General features: G+C 33.8%; 1 protein-coding gene across 1 annotated transcript; it reads left to right on the top strand.

Moving 5' to 3' along the window:
• The first annotated feature begins 910 nt into the window (after positions 1-910).
• Positions 911-17,898, top strand: LOC128987762 (uncharacterized). The gene is made up of 3 exons (XM_054408773.1): positions 911-1,153; positions 10,901-11,031; positions 14,738-17,898. Exons 2-3 carry the CDS (start codon positions 10,905-10,907, stop codon positions 15,196-15,198), a joined length of 588 nt encoding a protein of 195 aa, XP_054264748.1. The 5' UTR covers positions 911-1,153; positions 10,901-10,904; the 3' UTR covers positions 15,199-17,898.
• The last annotated feature ends 628 nt before the right edge of the window (positions 17,899-18,526 follow it).

Raw genomic sequence — 18,526 nt, 5'->3', positions numbered from 1 at the left:
CCCATCATTTCGGTCAAGACCTGTAGGTTCCAGTTGGGCTGGGATGTCGGCACACACCAAAGCTTTTTTTATCAGATTGTTAACTTCAGCGTGTGACGGAAAAATCCTCCAGAAGTTTTGATACAGGATAACGGGTGTAAACCTCTCTTGTCTACGATTTCAACACAGACTGATGTTTTAATTGTTTAAACATTGCTTGTGTTTTAATTGTTTAAACATTGTTTATGTTTCAATTCTGTACGTTTTATTTTCAATATTTTAATAAATTTATGTTCATAAATTTAAATCTATAAAGTATGAATTAATGAGCGGATGTCACCTGTCTGCCATGTTATCTTATGGGACGTCTGACACTAAACAGCCCTACTTGCGACGTTACCAATTCTACCAGGCCACGGCCTGGAGGCGGCCGTGGTCCGTGCTCGCCGTTTGGGCTCTTCCTTACTCGGCGTCAGAAGTACATATATTTCCGACACAACATACTAAAGCTGAAAGCAGTCGTCCCATGACTCATGAGCTAGTTTTTTTTCTGTACCTTGCAATTCTCTGTGCTGATAATATAGATTTATATTGTGTACTTGATACAATATAAGTCTTCCCCACTCCTCGTGAAAATGGTTTAAAAAAACATGCTCGTCTATTAATAAATATGATTATTTTATAGTTATTTATCCCTATTTCATACGTAGAAACATTATTTTACAGAAATACAGTCTATTCTTTGCAATAAACTTCCTATTAAAGAAAAATCGATGGTACATTTTGTATAGTACGAATCGTACCTCTATGTCTAGTTTACTTTTATACTCTTTGACCTACGTAATCTGTCACTGATCAGTTTTTTCCTAGCTAATAATAATAATTAACTCTCTATTATTATTGTTTTGTTGTTTGTTCCCTGTCACGACAAAACAGCAAAATGTTTACATTTTATTTTTTGAAATAATTTCCAAGTTTCAAATTTGTAGGTCTTTTATGTTGTGTACTAGTACTTTTACTTTAAAACTTAACCAGCCAATTTTGTGAGTGATTTTTTCTAGCAAGTTTTTAGCTCAAGTCAAGTTAGTCTACTGTAGGCCATGTAAACTGCAAGTTTAGTGGATTCAGGGTGAGACTTTCTTCAAGTTGTCACAAGGACATAAAATAATCTCAGGTAATGTCATAAGCAAATGCATCAATAAATTAATTTACTCTTTTTATTGATTTTTAAATTGATATAAAATGGAATGTCTGTCAGAAACGGTTGATTGCTACAATTTGTTTGGGCCCTTTTTTCAAGGGTTAATATTGACTATGCCTGATAGGACTAGTAGTACCTTATGCCTTTGAAAATGTTTGTACCCCACGATTTGATTAGCTCAAACAAGGATCTTCAGCTAGGCTAAACTAACTATGTAACAAAAACATCTTGAATCTTGAGTAAGATAACTAAGTTAACTTACTGTAGCTGTAAAGAATCATGTTTTTGTTCCATATGCCCAGAGCAAGGCGGGTTTTGTTTACCTCAGGGGCTTCTAACGAAGTTTGAAAAAAATGGGGTTTTCTCATGATTTGAATAACTTACTTTTATGAATACTTTTTACATTTGGCACTTTTGGGGCAATCGCCTATTACATTCTAAAAATCACAAAAAAGTAGGCCTACTAAAAACCAGTATTTTTAAAAATACTTTTAGGTAACTTAATGTGTATTTACTATTATTTAGGACATTTTAAACACCCTCTTGACACTTTTTCGGCAACTGCCGTTTTTATCCAGAAAATCAGGTTTGAAAAATCATCAAAAAACTGCAAAGTGCCGAAAATGCCCAGCCCACTCCTCTACCAAACTAAATATAATATAATCTAACCTAACCTAATCTAGAACTTAACCTAACATACTATACCTACTAGTAACCTAACCTTGGTTTAACAAAAGATCCGTCATTTTTGGCATATTGCTAACCTTTGAGAAGCATTATTGATGTGCGATTGCAAGATGTTACAATCGAAACGTTTCAATTGTTTGAATCTCTCGAGACTTTTTCATTGTACTTTTGCTTAGCGAGAGGTTCTAAATATCGAGATGTTCGTGACCATTGTTTCGTTTCAGCACGGCTTCTCTTCTCTCGTATCTTGCTCTCGCTTCTCGCATTGGTCTAGAGAACCGAGAGGCGAGAGGTTCTTACCGAGAGGTTTTAACGAGATGTTCTTGACGATTGTTTCGTTCAGCACGGCTTCTCGTATCTCGCTCTCGCTTCGTCTAGAGAACCGACAGGTTCTTACCGAGAAGTTTTAACGAGACGTTTGTCACGATTGTTTCGTTCAGCATGGCTTCTCTTCTCTCGTACTCGCATTCGTCTAGAGAACCGAGAGGCTAGAAGTCCTTAACGAGAATAAGATGTTCATGGCGATTGTTTTGTTAAGTGTGCGGCATCGTCATTTATTATTATCTAATTTCTATTGTATCTGCCGGGGATTGAGCCCCAATAAGAGGTATATCTTACTTCAAAACCAAGGAAGGCTTATGGAAATATATTAGCTGTAACCCGCGGGCTTTGCCCCGTTTAACTTCTTAATTTTCAAGATGATCTCGTTCGCATGGCTCAATCATGACCTGGTTGAAGTTTGTTCGCTACGCTCACTCACCTTTAGGTTGGAGCTCGTTCTCTGCGCTCACTTGCCTTCAGGTTAGCTCGTTCGCTACGCTAACTCGCCTCCAGGTTGAAGTTCGTTCGCTACGCTAACTCGCCTCCAGGTTGAAGTTCGTTCGCTACGCTCACTCACCTTTTGGTTGCAAATTAGCTGTTGTCATTTAAATGTAAAAGAAATAATAGCGCTGCACCCTGTTGGTAATCCTTGTAACTTTAATGCTATTGAACACCATAGAACAGATGTTTAACCAACTTGTTTAATTGAAACAGCTGTTAAGATTCATTAATTCCATTTCTCATAAGGTTAACATGGGAAACTCCAGAGCCACTGGGGCGGAGCCCAGAGGTCGGAGGGTAAAATCCTTTCTTAGTGAGCGTCTACTACCCAAAAGGAAGATGCCTGCCAAGTTTCAGGTTCCTAGGTCTTATGGTTGCTGAGATTTCGTGATGAGTGAGTGAATGAATGAATGAGTCAGTGGCATTTGAGCTTTATATATATAGATTACTTAGGCCTACTGTACTTTATCTACGGAATAGTGACTTAGCCTAATACCACTCAATAAAAACTATTGACAAGACGAGATATTTTACAAACAAAATGTTTGTATTTAAACACAGCCACCTCTAATACAAGGCCGCGGCGAGCGAAAAGTGGCAACGTTGCATCCGTGTCTTGGTGCGCGGTCGTCTTACCATTACAGTGAATGGAGGAGTTGCGTACTCTACGTACATAATCGCGTTTCTACTACCGTACCCTTAATCATTAGTAATGACATTGAACTTGTTACTACACCATGCCAGATAGATGTGATGTGCCTGGATGCAAGAATAATTACGAAAGCTCAATTAAAAATGAATAATACATGCAGTGTTCTAAGATTCTAAGTGATCCGCCGCTTAAGCAACAATGGCTTCCTGCTATTCTTCAGTCAAATTAGACATCTTAAAACAATTCTCGTTTTTGTGTGAAACATTTTGACGAATATGAACTTAGATTTGTAAAAATATGTAAGAATAAAACAATGGTTCGTGTAAATATAGACGAGAGAAGCGAGTTTTAGGTATCAGAATGCCGTACTATTTCCTTATTTATTTGTCTATCTTATTGATAAAAGCTGTTGTTAAGTGATTAAAATAACTTAAATAACTAGCACTTCGAAGCAATAAACCGGTGTTTCTGTTAAGTAGGCCTACTAGCCTTTTATCTATGCTACTAGTAAAAAATATGTACTACACCATCTAACAATAAAAGCATCATAGTCTCCGACTCCAGTCTGAATGTTGATGTGATAAAACAATTCTATTAATATTGTGGAAAGCCATATGGAGGCCCAGCTTCTGAAATCGCTTACAAAATGAAATACCCCCGCCGCAGCAAACCTGCAGACTAAGCGAATTTCCATTTGCCTGATTGGATTTACACTAAAATGTCTCCTTAAAAATATCACATTTATCCCTATTTAAATAGAATCAGTTTAACACATACTTAGGTTTGCTGCAACAGGGAGGGTAAAAGTGTTTTTAGCGAATTTCCCTATAGGGAAGTAGCTATTACCGTAGGTGGCACGGTAAGACCTATACCCGGGACCGATTTACTTTTTCATTTTGATGTCCCCAGAGGCCAAAAACACCATTCGTTCAAATTTTTATATATGTATATATATATATATATATATATATATATATATATATATATATATATAGACTTATCTATATAAATAAAATTAGAGTTTTGTCTGTACATTGCTCAGAATTATATATATTTTTAGGTTATTTTTACGTCTTATACATTAAATAAGCAGAAACGAGTCTTATCTCAATTTCTGTCTGTCTGTCTGTCTGTCTTTCCCTTTGTCTGTAACACTCAAGATGGCATTTTACGCTATCTTCTCCTGGAAAACGAGAGTACCTATCAAGATCCAAGTCATTTTAATGTATTCACTGGATTGGCGAGATTGTCTTTAGCCATTAAAATATGGCCTCACTACTTTGTAAATAATATTACGAACGTTCAAAAATGTAGTTTTGTGCGATTTATGTCAAGTTTTCGTCCAATTTTTATTGCATAATCATCTATGAAATAACGAACAGCTGTTCGGATCAAGATTATTTTTCCTAGCTGTCACTGATATGTTTACAAATGTTGTTTACAAATACCGCAACCTTTTTCAATCACGTTTTGAATGTAAATCCCAAGTGATTAAAAACGTTTTTCTTACATAACGGATTTAATTAATCGAAAGTGCAGTAATATAGAGTAATAGTGTAACCGTGTAAATGAAATATAAATAACTAGGCATCATCCAGTTCATGAACCAGAGATTCTTTGTGTATAAATTGTTCTTGAGTTTTGATAACCAGAAAGAAGACCTTGAATCAGTGTTGTATACGGCTGGGAAACTTTAAATTTAATAATGATCGTCGCCAAATGGCTTAGAAATATGGTTTCCACTCATTGACACGGCGCTTTAATGGCGGTTGTGTAAAGTGTAAAGTAAAAAATCACAACTGCAGTGGGTGATTGTAACAGAGGTTTACGGATGATGCTAAACTCGCTTTTCTAATGTGTTATTTTCTGTTCCTACCATTGACTATATATATATAGTCAATAGTACCTACTCACCGTGTGATGCAATCGCTGGACCATACAGCCAATAGGCCCATAGCCCATCTCTTGGGTACGTACGCCTACCCAATTATTCATAACCAACTGTTCGACGACGATCCTTGATACCGGTACTTTTCCCTAGAATACACGGCCTACCTACTTAAGAAATAAAATTACAAACGTCCAAAAACCCAACGTTGTGTGATTTTTGTCACATTTCCTTCTAATGTTATTAGATAGCCTTTACCAATCATTGTTTAGAGAATAGGTACGTAATCTATTAAATAACAAAAAGTTGTTTGTATGAGGTTGTTTTTTTTTCAAACTGACACCGATAAGTTTACATTAAAAGTTGTTTACACATAAAGCAATAAATGGGAATTAACTTTGATTGCCGTTTTAAAACGTTTTACGAGAAAATCCAAAACCAAGAGATCAATAACCTCGGGACTTGATTAACTCATATAATTGATCGGGTGTACTATAGTTCTCAACTGTGAACGTTGGTTTTTGGTACCGGTTCTATTCCTTAGAACCGTTGGTACTGTTGGTAGTAGCAAGAATCATTTTTAAGTACCAACACATCACTGTACTTTACAAATTAGTTATCGTTGGTGTTGCACCTTATTTATTATTACAGGCGTATTCAATTTGATTGATGTCTTAACCGTACAATTTTGGCTTTTTCTTTCTTGATTCCAAAATGTTAGTTTATGCTAAGAAAACGATAATACATTTTAGTAAAACATTTATTCAGCAAACCATAATGAATTGTTTAAACGCTTTACGTTGTTTATGTATCAATAGTTCGTGGCCTATTTTGGTAATATTTACTATAAATTACCAATCGTCTATAGTACTTCATTTCATATAGTAAGCCGTCATTTCGGGTCATCATCGGTCCAAGCAAATATACATTGTTATGATGAAATTTGATGACATTAACAAAATATTTCAGATACTAATTTTACAAGTACTTTGTTATGCTTAAAGCGTAGCAAATCCCCTAATTAAGTTCTGTATTTTTGTGTGTATGTCTGTTAGTAAAGCATTAATGTCCTTATTTCTCAGTGTTTCACGGAAAGGACAAAAGTACCTTTATAATGAAAATTTTCAACACGAATAAAGTGTTAAATTGGGGGGTTGAGGTAGTACCTTAAATACTTTTAACCATTGTGGAAGGTAACTTTCAATTATAGGCCTACATTAGGGCTATGCCTCAAAGATCTATAAAGCATTTTTTAGTTTAATCATTGGATTTAACATATGGACCAACACGACCCAGGTTACATTTAATTTCGAAGCATTTGTTTTGGCTTGAAACTGTCAGATACTGTATTTGCGAAGGTTTATATATAATAGTTTTGCCAGCATATCTGAAAATATGCAAACCAAATTCTGTTCTTAATAAAAAGGTTTCAATAACTGACTACAATAAGATCCCCGTGCGTAGAACGGGCACACAGCTAGTATATATATATATATATATATATATATATATACGTCCGTGAACGCGATAACTTGAGTAATTTTTGTCCGATTTTGATGAAATTTGGTTTAAAGGTGTAAAGCGGGATAAACTTGAATGAGTTCGCGAACCAGCACGATCGGACCATGGGAACGGGGCTTTACGGGGGGTTTTATGGGGTAAAAATTGGTTTTTCTCACTTTTGACCCTCAAAACACAAAATTTCCCGATTTCTCTTTAGACCTTTTTAAAGAGCTTAAAAAAACAAATAATTTAGTATATAAAAGTATTTTTGTTCGATTGTTAGTAACGGAGAAAATTAAAAAAATTGTAAATTTAAAATTCCCATGTTATTCTTATGGAGAATATTGTCAAATGTTGTAGTATGCTTGTTTATGGATATATTTTGATCAAACTTGGCAAATTTATTTATTTTGTACTAAGCTATCAATATTTTACTCAAAAAAACACTTTATTAGTTTCCTTGTAGCAGCAAACCTAGGTACTCGTTAAACCTAATGTTATTAAAATATATTTAACTGAAAATCAATTCAGACAAATGGAAATTCGCTTAGTCGGCAGGTTTGCTGCGGCGGGGGTATTTTATGTAAAATGTTAGTTGTTAGTAAGAAATAAAAACATGTTCCAAATTTGGGCAAAATATGTTAATAAACAAGCAAACTACAGCAGTTTACTTATTCTCCATAAGAATAACATGGGAATTTTAAATTTGCAATTTTTTGGAATTTTCTCCGTAACCATTAGGCGCATTATGACGCTTCAATATACTAAATTATTTGTTTTTTTAAGCTCCACAAAATAGTTTAGAAAGAAATTGCAAAATTTGATGTTTTTTGGGTAAAAAATGGGAAAAACCCATTTTTACCCCATAAACCCCCGTTCCCATGGTCCGATCATGCTGGTTCGCGAACTCGTTCGAATAAACGTAGGTTTACACGTTTGTACCAAATTTAATCAAAATCGGATCATTTTTGCTCGAGTTATCGCGCTAACGGACACATATATATATAAATATATATATTATTTTCTTGCATTGTTAGGGCTACTAATATAATAAAGATCAAAAACATATTTAACAAAGTACCCTTTTAGTAATTATTTTATTTTTCATGACAACATGTTTCGGAACTAAGTCCATTATCAAGTCATTTTTACCATAACCTCATTCTTTAAACTAACAAAATTAAAAATATAATCATATGTAAAAATAATAAAATATAAACTATGTTAACTAAATCTTAATAAATTTTGGTGTCAATTTTTTCATTATACTATATGAATGTTTTTCTTTCCTTCCTTAGTTTTTCAATTTTATCGTAGATAGGTTGGTTTAATTTTGGAATCATTGTGTTAAGTATGTTGTTGGGGTCCTTTTTGTTGTGAAGTCGAACTTCGCTGACCATATAATGAACACAGACCACAGTTATAAAAACATGAAAGAAAATCTAACAATTTTAGAATATGAAAAAGAACGTGAGAAACTTAATGTAAAAGAAGAGCTAAATATTTATATACACAACAAAAAGGACCCCAACAACATACTTAACACAATGATTCCAAAATTAAACCAACCTATCTACGATAAAATTGAAAAACTAAGGAAGGAAAGAAAAACATTCATATAGTATAATGAAAAAATTAATACCAAAATTTATTAAGATTTAGTTAACATAGTTTATATTTTATTATTTTTACATATGATTATATTTTTAATTTTGTTAGTTTAAAGAATGAGGTTATGGTAAAAATGACTTGATAATGGACTTAGTTCCGAAACATGTTGTCATGAAAAATAAAATAATTACTAAAAGGGTACTTTGTTAAATATGTTTTTGATCTTTATTAAATATATATATATATAAATATATATATATATATATATACATATGAATTTGAACGGATGGTGTTTTTGGCCTCTAGGGACCTCAAAACGAAAAAAAAATCGGTCCCGGGTCCAGGTCTTACCATGAGTACTACGGTAAATAGCTTATTCCCTATATGGGAAATTCGCTAATATTCCCTATATGGGAAATTCGCTAAAACGTTTTGCTTAGTAGTTATTCAAAGAAAATAAATTATTTATAGTCAGTATGCCTTCAAAATGAAAACTTCAAATTTTGTTGACGCTAACTAATGGTTTCCTCAGGTAGACTAAAACTTAATATTCCTATTGAAAATTGAAAATTAATTTTATTTGAACAAATTGTTAGATGTTAGTCTCTACAAATCCCAAAGTCTCTACAAATGTTGGAAGTGGCAATAAGTTAGTCCTACTGTAGGGCCTATTACCATTCTTGGTATAGTAGTAGCTATATTTTGTAAAATTTAAGCCCAGTCTGTTTAGTAGTTTTTAATATGTTGAATAGCACACATATACAGTCACCATGAGATTGTTATTACTGTAGTATAGATTATCAAATTAACACCGGAAATATGTAAAGCCCATCTATTTCCACATTTATCGTACTTACAATACGATAAATGCAACCAAAAACATTATGTTTGTATTTTTAGTTTTAGACATATTGTGGTATGTTGCAATTTTTCACTAAATAACAATTCATCGATACAGAGCAGCAATACTCTCATTGATGTTCATAGCCTAGCACGAGTGCCGGACCCAGGCGGCAGGTGAGTGTGGCGTTGCCAGTTCGAACGTCGCGGCCTTGTATTACAGGTGCTCTGATTTAATCAAAATGTTTATAACGAGACTGAATGGTTCAAATTTAAGCGGTGAGAAGGACGACAGGGACTACTTTATCAATATCAAACTTCCTCTAGGGTCTACAATTCAAGATGAAGAACTTCAGGGAGCAAATGATCATGTGTTCAACAACCATACTGAAGATGAAACTCGCTTTAACCAACCTCTAGCTCCTCTACCAAACGGTGAAGCCTCAAACCCTGTCTTAAGAAGAAGCTCAAGGAGAAAACAACCGGTTACAAGAATGAATATGTGATTCTAAAACTTAGAGGAGAGGTGCTGTGTTCAACCAACTGTTTCCTAATATATTTTATTTATCATATGACTTTGTTTACATTAATTTGTTTTTGTTTTGTTTCACTGAAAAAAGCTAACTCACAATAATTTGCTACAGAATAAAAATTTGTATTAAAACATAAATCAACTTTCTTTTCATAGTACATAGCAGATACATAGCAAAAAGTATATATGTTGTGCATAATAGTCTACTATTCTATAATAATCTGGAAAAGGAACTAACATCCTTGTAACAACTCTCATGAAATATATAGATGCGAACAGACGTTTAGGCTTAATGAATGCAACAATTGAGAGAAACATCTCGATTGTACAAACCTCTCGCTAAGCAATCGAAACAATCGATATAAGCGGAACATCTCGAGAATGAACATTTCGATCGTTCAAACATCTCGCAATCGCGCATTACTACTAAGCATGGGTTGGGTTAGGTTACCTTATAATATTTAGTTTTTTAACTACACTCCTTTACCAAACTAAATATAATCTAGCCTAACCTAACCTTACCCAACCTAAGTTAACCCTTGCTTAGGTTAGCAATATGCCGAAAATGACGGATCTTTTGTTAAACCAAGGTTAGGTTAGGTTAGATTATATTATATTTAGTTTGGTAGAGGAGTGGGCCAGGCATTTTCGGCACTTTGTAGTTTTTATGATTGTTCAAACCTGATCTTCTGAGTAAAAACGGCAGTTGCCAAAAAGGACCAGAGGTGAAAAGTGTTTAAAATGTCCTAAGTAATAGAAAAAACACATTAAAAGTAAGTATAAAAAAACGCAGATTTTTAGAACATTTTTGCAATTTTCAAACAAAATTTTCAGGGTGAAATATGTTGTGTATGGCTAAAATAGCAATAATAAACTAAAACATAATACTTTTTTTTTCTTGATGTTAAATTCGTACTGGTACCAAGCACATACCTTATTGAATTAACAAACATTGTTTTGCTTATGTTTTCAATACTATTTTTTTTCAAAATTTCAACACGTCATCAGTGTAGCTATTCATCATCATGATTGTGAAAAGGCGCTGGTGATTGTCTAAAAAGTCTTAAACACAATTTCTGCCAAAATATGATCAAAACATAATTCACTACAATTATTCAATATCACCATGCTACAATTTGGTGGTTTTTTCACTGTTATTCTGTATAACATTTTAAGCTTTTTCAGAAGGATGGATGAAGAAAAAGGGTCGACTAGTCAAAGTATGTCGCCTGACTCTGTGGACGAGGAAAGGCCACTCAAAAAAGCTAGATATGTTTGGCAGATTAAAGGACGTTGTCGCTTGGACAGACCAAGAGGTAAGAACATTTTCTAACCAAGATTTGAAAATTTTTTCATGTAGCCCAGATATAGAAGTTTTTTACTTAGTACCGTACCTACCTCATAGTTCATAAATTTAGTAAAAGAAATTAAAACAAAGTGCTTGTTTTTCACATCATAGGGTTGTAATGCACAGAGGAGCTTATGGGACTACCGTACGCTTTCACCTCTGGTATGTTGTGACAAGCAAGGAAGAGCCTGAACGGCGAGCACTGTGTGAAAATTCCTATCGCACAGGGTCTTCCTCCATTGTGGGCGTTGTAGTAGACTACATGAAGGCGAGGGGGGTTGTGCGGTACTTTGCCTTAGACTTCAGTACTAGTTGTAGACTTCACTTAAGTGTACCAGCAAATGTTTCATCTGTACCTTACTTCTCTGTGGTCATATTAATATCACATGACATGTCAATTTGTAAATAATGTCTTACAAGCTGCTATTCCCATGCTTCGCAATGGTTAGGGGGGGGGGAAGTACACAAACGAGAAAAATGGTTGCTGTTCATAAGATCTGATGTATATGAAATAGTTACACTTCTATTATTAGCTTTAGAAACAAAACACTTTTTATCACTTAGTGTACAGTAAATCTTTTTTCTTTTTATTTAGATAAGGGGTTTCAATGTCCAAGGCTATAAAAGTGTATAAGGGGCGCCGATGCGTGTTTATAAATACTTTAACATATACCGTATGATTTTATTTGAAAAGACAAACTTATTTAAAAAGTGTAGACCAACATACTTTCAAAACTCTACTTATATTTGAAGTCATCAGATCTATAATATTCCAAGGTGTAGCAATAAAATAAATTACTTTATATTGTTAATAGGTGTATGAAAGTAAAGCCTAAAAGTAAAGTAAAGTAAGTATGTACTGTAGTAAAGCCTTCTAAGTCCTTAAGTGTCCTGTCTACAACTTAGTATAGGCTTAATTTGTGCATGTATAATAGGTTACGTACCTTGTTCCGTCTTCAGTCTTAACTTAGTCTATGGATGACTAGTTTCGGGTACAAAGACCCATTATCAAATCTTTATTTAAACATCATATTGGATATGGTCAAACATCCGACGTAAGTCTTCATCAATGTATACATGCATGCAGGTCGACACATAAAATTTACAAAATTAAAAAAAAAAAAAGTTACAAATAGCCTACATTTAATACGATAGACCGGCCACATTGAATACGGGACAAACCGACGCAGGTTACACAGCGGACACGACAGAACTATCCATTGTCCAGTTGGTGACATTGACCTTGGGGGAGGGGGTACGTCAACTGATAAAGACTTGTTGTAGCTCTGATGTCAATGTTTTCAATTCTATCAAATAAAATTGAACCAACATTTAGTTTTTCATTTAAGACGTCTTGAGAGGATTTCTTATTAGCTTTATAAATTTAAAAACTCTCTAAGATGTTCATGAGGGGACCTTTACTGCATTTGTGCAAGATTTGTAAATTGTTTTGGCAACTATTGACATTGTGATTGGCATTGACTAGATGTTCTGCAAATTTGGATCGTTGTAGTGACAGTTTTGGTTTAGGTAGGTGTTCTTTAAATCTGGTATTGAAGGAACGTCCCGATTGGCCTATGTATAATTTGGAGCAATCATTACAAGATAGTTTGTAAACACCTGTGCCATCTAAATCATTATCATTTTGTTTACGGTTGGATTGGCTCAAATGACGTTCTAGCTTTTTTGAGGCTTGCAAGCCTCATCTAATCATCCCCAAGCTCACAAAATGGCAGCTTACAACAGTTTTGTAAACAGAATGTTAAGAATCCTAATGTCCCTAGAAGACTACAACTCAGAATACCTCATTCTGAAACATATAGCTGTTAGCAATGGTTACCCCAGCAGTATTATCGATAAGATAGTTAACAAACAAAAGTACAAAATTGGTAAACAAATTGATAAACCCAGCAACTTTGTATCTGTCAAATTCGGAGCCAACCTACACTATACATTAAATACCCCCGCCGCAGCAAACCTGCCGTCTAAGCGAATTTCCATTTGGCCGAATTGATTTTCAATTGATCTATTTAAATAACATTAGGTTTAACGAGTACCTAGGTTTGCTGCTACAAGGAAACTAATAAAGTAGTGTGTTTTTAGTAAAATATTGATAGCTTACTATAAAATAAATAAATTTGCCAAGTTTGATCAAAATATATCCATAAACAAGCAAACTACAACATTTTACAATATTCTCCATAAGAATAACATGGGAATTTTAAATTTACCATTTTTTTAGTTTTCTCCGTAACCAATAACCGTACAAAAACACTTTGATATACTGAATTGTTTGTTTTTTTAAGCTCTTTAAGAAGGTTTAGAGAAAAATTGGGAAATTTTGTGTTTTGAGGGTAAAAAGTGAGAAAAACCAATTTTTACCCCATAAAACCCCCCATAAAACCCTGTTCCCATGGTCCGATCATGTTGGATCGCGAACTCATTCAAGTTTATCCCGCCTTACACCTTCAAACCAAATTTCATCAAAATCGGATAAAAATTACTCAAGTTATCGTGTTCACGGACACATATATATATATATAAATCTATATATATACCTATATATATATATATATATATATATATATACATATATAAAAATTTGAACGAATGGTGTTTTTGGCCTCTGGGGACATTAAAATGAAAAAGTAAATCGGTCCCGGGCCTAAGTCTTACCATGAGACCTACGGTAATAGCTACTTTCCTATAGGGAAATTCGCTAAAAATGAATTGAAAAAACATAAAATCACCCTGGCTAGTAAAACATCAAACAAGCTAGAAAGAACGTAATTTGAGCCAATCCACTTGTAAACAAAATTATAATGATTTAGATGGCACAGGTGTTTACAAACTATCTTGTAATGATTGCTCCAAATTATACATAGGCCAATCAGGAAGTTCCTTCAATACCAGATTTAAAGAACACCTACCTAACTAACTAAACTAGTCATCCATAGACTAAGTTAGTTAAGACTGAAGACGGAACAAGGTACGTAACCTATTATATATTTGAATATCAGTCTTGGTGGCAAAGATGTTTTAATTTGTGCCAATAAGGTTGGGGTGTAGGAAGTGTGCGAGGGACCGAAAAATTCCCCACCACTCTTCCCTTACTCTGTAGATGTACAATTAGTAAGAAGCCCCTTAAACTTGAACTGTAAAAAGTAGCAAAAGTGAAAGTAGTGGGGGAAGGGTTCTTGAACACTCTAAATGACTTTGATCTGTACCTATACAAATAAAATAATCAGAATCCATTTAATTTAGTTAATATCTCATTACTGTCATATAATAAATATCTGTATCATTAATTCAAAAATAATATTTTCATTGTTTCATTGGCTCAATAGTCTCATTCGATAAAAAATTAAAGTCGTAATAAAAACAAGTTTGTGTAAGTAAGTACATTAGTTTAGTCTAATCTAATAAAATGAAAATATGACTGAATTAACAAGTCCCATGAGTACCAAGAATTTATCAAACGTAATTCACTGTTTCATCATTAAGTCAAATTCTCAACAGGTCTGAGAATTCAGACCATTCATGGTCCATTCAGTCCTCCCATACTTTCCATATTATTCCTAGTGGGCGTATTTTCCATTATTTTTGGTTTTGGTGTACTTGAGATGGTGCCAAGGGTTAGATGTCTTACCACTTGTGATGCCTGGGTTGTGCAGGAGGGCGCAGTTGCAGCCACCAGTCCCAGGCTCAGCCGCAGCAGGCAGCAGAGTGTCCTATTGGCCGCTGGCAGACAAGACAGATGGCACGAGCTGTAGTAGACAACACTATCAACTCCGTGCTAGAGGACATGGGCTTCACCCCACCCCCAGACAACGAAGACATCATCAGCTTTGACATCTTCCCCACCATCCACAATAGAGAAGGCATAGAGAACCAAGCTGTTCTCATGGCCATACAGAGCCACGGGTTGCAGAAACCCTGTATATGCTCTCATTCCTTGGGAGCATCTGTCTCGACCCATCCTGTCCCCTTCCACCATCGACCGTCGACTCCCCTCCCGTCTACATCGGAGCCGCAGGAGAAGTACGCAGGTGAAACTGACTTTCTGGCTCAAGCTGTAGCTGTAGCGATCCAGAAGAAAGGTCTCGGATCGTATTCCGAAACCGATCACGGCTAATGATGCGTTCAATGAGTACTACTGAGTTCCTATCTGTGTTGACGAACATATCGGCACTTGTTGGATTGCATTGTCTAGTTTATTGTAAATTCAGTGTAACTTAGGAGAAAGGTATATTAAGATACAGCAGAACTCTAACTATCCGTACCAGTTGGGACCGGAACCCATCCGATCATAGTAATGAAAAAATTTATGGTCAAATTTTTCAAGATGTCGCTAGAAAGCTCATTAATACAACAATGCAATAGTGTCACTGCAAGATGTACGCAATTTGGCAATCTGGGTGGTTGGAGTTCTAATGTTGTTAGTAACGGCCAATTGACTGTCAGTGTGCTTAATAAAGAATGTTGTTTGTTGAGTGTTTGCATGAATTGATATCAAGTGTAAATTGTTACTAAAACTTCAGGATATTGAAACACGTTATTTTGTTTAGTTTAAAAAGTATCTAACTTTACATATTTTATGGAAACATCTTTATTAATATTAATTTCTATGAAAATTAATCAACTTATTCTTATAACCCATGTTGATAATTTAGTAAAAACAAAAAAAGATTTTTTTATTAAGGTACTTAGTGTAGGTTTTTTTGTGGTAGGGATTTTGCACAGAATAATCCCATCTGGTATTTAATGACTACAGGTTTTTGTTAAGTTTAAAATTTTAAGTTAAAAAAAGTTAAGTTTATTTTTTTTACCATAGTAAAACTAAGTAGGTTTTTTTTTTTCTTGTCTCTGAGAGTTTAGTTTTCTTTAATCTCTTATTCAAATTGAATGTATGTTTCACTTAGCAAGATCACTGACAAACGTTTTTAGAAAGTACCTATATGTGAATGTTTATCCTTCAATAATTTTTCAAATATCTTTTTCTGTACTATTAAATGTCACTTTTATCGGTAAGTGTCAGTGTACATATCTTATAACATTAAAAATTAAATCACATAGTAGTTCATCTGCGGATCTTTTTAGAATTGTATTGAAATATCTTAATTTGTATTATCCTTAAGTAAATAAGGGGTTTTAATTTTTTGTTAATTTTTATCAGGAACTCAATGTAAAACGCCAGATTAATCTAGTCAAATGTTCTAGGGTTTAAAAAGTGGTTAATGATTATGTTTATTTTTGTATTACCAACATAGGCTTACCTAGTGGCGTCATTTTCTGGCATTTTACTTTGCCCGATTAGTCGATTTTAAATTTTCTACACATTCTGAACAAGATACTCAATTTTAAACATATTTACATATTTTACTGTCCCACTTGAACCCCTTTATTAATCAAAAGTCAAAACATGCAGGGTATGTTTGATTTTGTACATATCTCTGTTCTGATGTTTAACATGGAAAGACAGGGAATACAATGATTTAAAGAGTTAAGTCCACAGCACTTGATATGTCCCATAAGGTTCGTTTCCACTATGTATATTTTGTACGAGATATTGTTTAAAAAAATTTGCAATGTCAAAAATTTATTTCTGTGGAATATGTGATGCAAATTAGTTTACATTTTACCATTATCTTAACCAACGCACATTCTACATGATATGCTCAAATATTTATGGTGTTAAGATTCTCTAGGGACACAGTCCACAATGGCCTTGGAACACCTCTTTGGCAGTTTGTGTGTTTACTGTTTATACACATGGCTTGCAAAAAGCGACTGTAGACTCTAAATTCTGTTAAAGATTAATTTAGATGTATTTTCAGATCCATGAGATGTCATTTGTATATTAATGGTCCTTTTCTCTAATCTTTTAAAATGTCTTGTGTAGCATTTTTAGAGGACTTTAGTTTGTTAACTGTTTTCTTCATCTAAAATTACAACAACAATACTCCAGGGTTCTAGAAATATATGGTGTTATAATATGTGTAACTAGATGAAAAATAAGGTTTAGTGGAAACGAACCTTTGCATTATTTTTACCTTGCAGTGTCAGTTAACAGTGATTCCAAAGTAAAATATAGATTCATGGACACTTGTTCAGATGTAACAGAAACATACAGCTTTTAATCCCATAATTTTCACAGTATTTTTTTTGTCAAAACAAAATTTGTAACTTCCATTTAACTGTTAAGGGAAAATGGCTTTGAAAATTAAAAAACAGTATTATTGCACTCAACAAGTGTAAGAAAAGATATAGAGGCTTAGATTTTTAGGGTATAAACAGGTTTTCATATATTTCCAGGTTACTTATACTGTAAGACTTTAGCAACGTCATTAATATCCATTGGAAGAAAGTTTTACATGACATTAAAATTGATGTGTACTATTACTAAAGTTAACTGGTGTTATGCGGAGGTACTTTTTGTTTATACAGACTGCTGCCTTAAAAACAGGAAATTCACAACAGAAGTAATAATTTGGGTTTATAACGGTTGTTTGAGAAAAAAAACTAAGATTTTTTGGTATGATGATAAACAGAATTTTTAGCTTAGGAAAGCATTATAATTCTTAAAAATTATTGGAAAAGTGAAACAGGAAGACCACGACAGGGTTTGCTTGTACTTGGGATCAATAAATCGGGGAAGTCATCTTAATTATTTAACAATTAATTTTGTATACAATAGTAGTATGGATAACCAAGGGGTACCCAAACATATGTATGTATATATACGTTAAATATAACCTTATTTGTTGTTACTCAAATACTTTGTATTTATAGAATTTATTCATGTATTCAAGAATATAACATTTTTTATAAATAATTTTGAAAAATCATTTTTCCTCTTAGTTTTTACTTGATCATTTAAGTTCATTCTGCAAATAAATTTAAGATATTTAAGTTCAAAATATGTATTTTTTCTAAATCGGTGTTTTCCTAGCGACGAAGTTAAGCCAGTTACGCTGTGTGCTTTTTGCTTTGCTTGTTGTCGGAGCCACCAATCTCTTTGAAACAAATGGGACTCTTTCTAGTAATGCGGTTCACAACTACCTCGAGAACAGTCTATTGCGAACAGTGTTGCCAAACTGGCCTATTGTTTACATTAGAAATATAAAGGAAAGTAAAAGAGGTCCAATGGTTGAAAACTCTGCCTAAAATATGTAATGTACAGAATTCTCTATTTCCACCCCACACTGTAAATAAAACATATGATTGGAATTTCTTCCATTTGTTTTGATTTTCTGTTAATATTTCGTCACCAGCATGGCAACCCATATAAGGTCCATATAATTTTTTTTTTAAATTTAAATCCATTTTTTGTGCTTATTTTTTAGCCTACTTTAATTTATAAAGGGATTCTGCACATCTAATGAAATGGTATATATAGTATACTAGGACCGAAAGTGGCATTTTCCGGCGCACACTCAAGATTTTGTGTGAGGCCAAGCCGA

Source organism: Macrosteles quadrilineatus, unplaced genomic scaffold, assembly GCF_028750875.1.
Source record: "Macrosteles quadrilineatus isolate MER2022 unplaced genomic scaffold, UCM_ALF_1.0 Scaffold_2__2_contigs__length_208266976, whole genome shotgun sequence".
Lineage (NCBI taxonomy): Eukaryota > Metazoa > Arthropoda > Insecta > Hemiptera > Cicadellidae > Macrosteles > Macrosteles quadrilineatus.
Note: the sequence above shows the minus strand (reverse complement) of the source record. Positions and strands in the feature narration are given on the sequence as shown.

Bases quoted from the DNA above. Each gene is read 5' to 3' on its own strand.
- LOC128987762 (XM_054408773.1), top strand. From the start codon at position 10,905: ATGGATGAAGAAAAAGGGTCGACTAGTCAAAGTATGTCGCCTGACTCT. The intron at 11,032-14,737 runs GTAAGAACATTT...TGGGTTGTGCAG, and splicing joins TCGCTTGGACAGACCAAGAG to GAGGGCGCAGTTGCAGCCAC.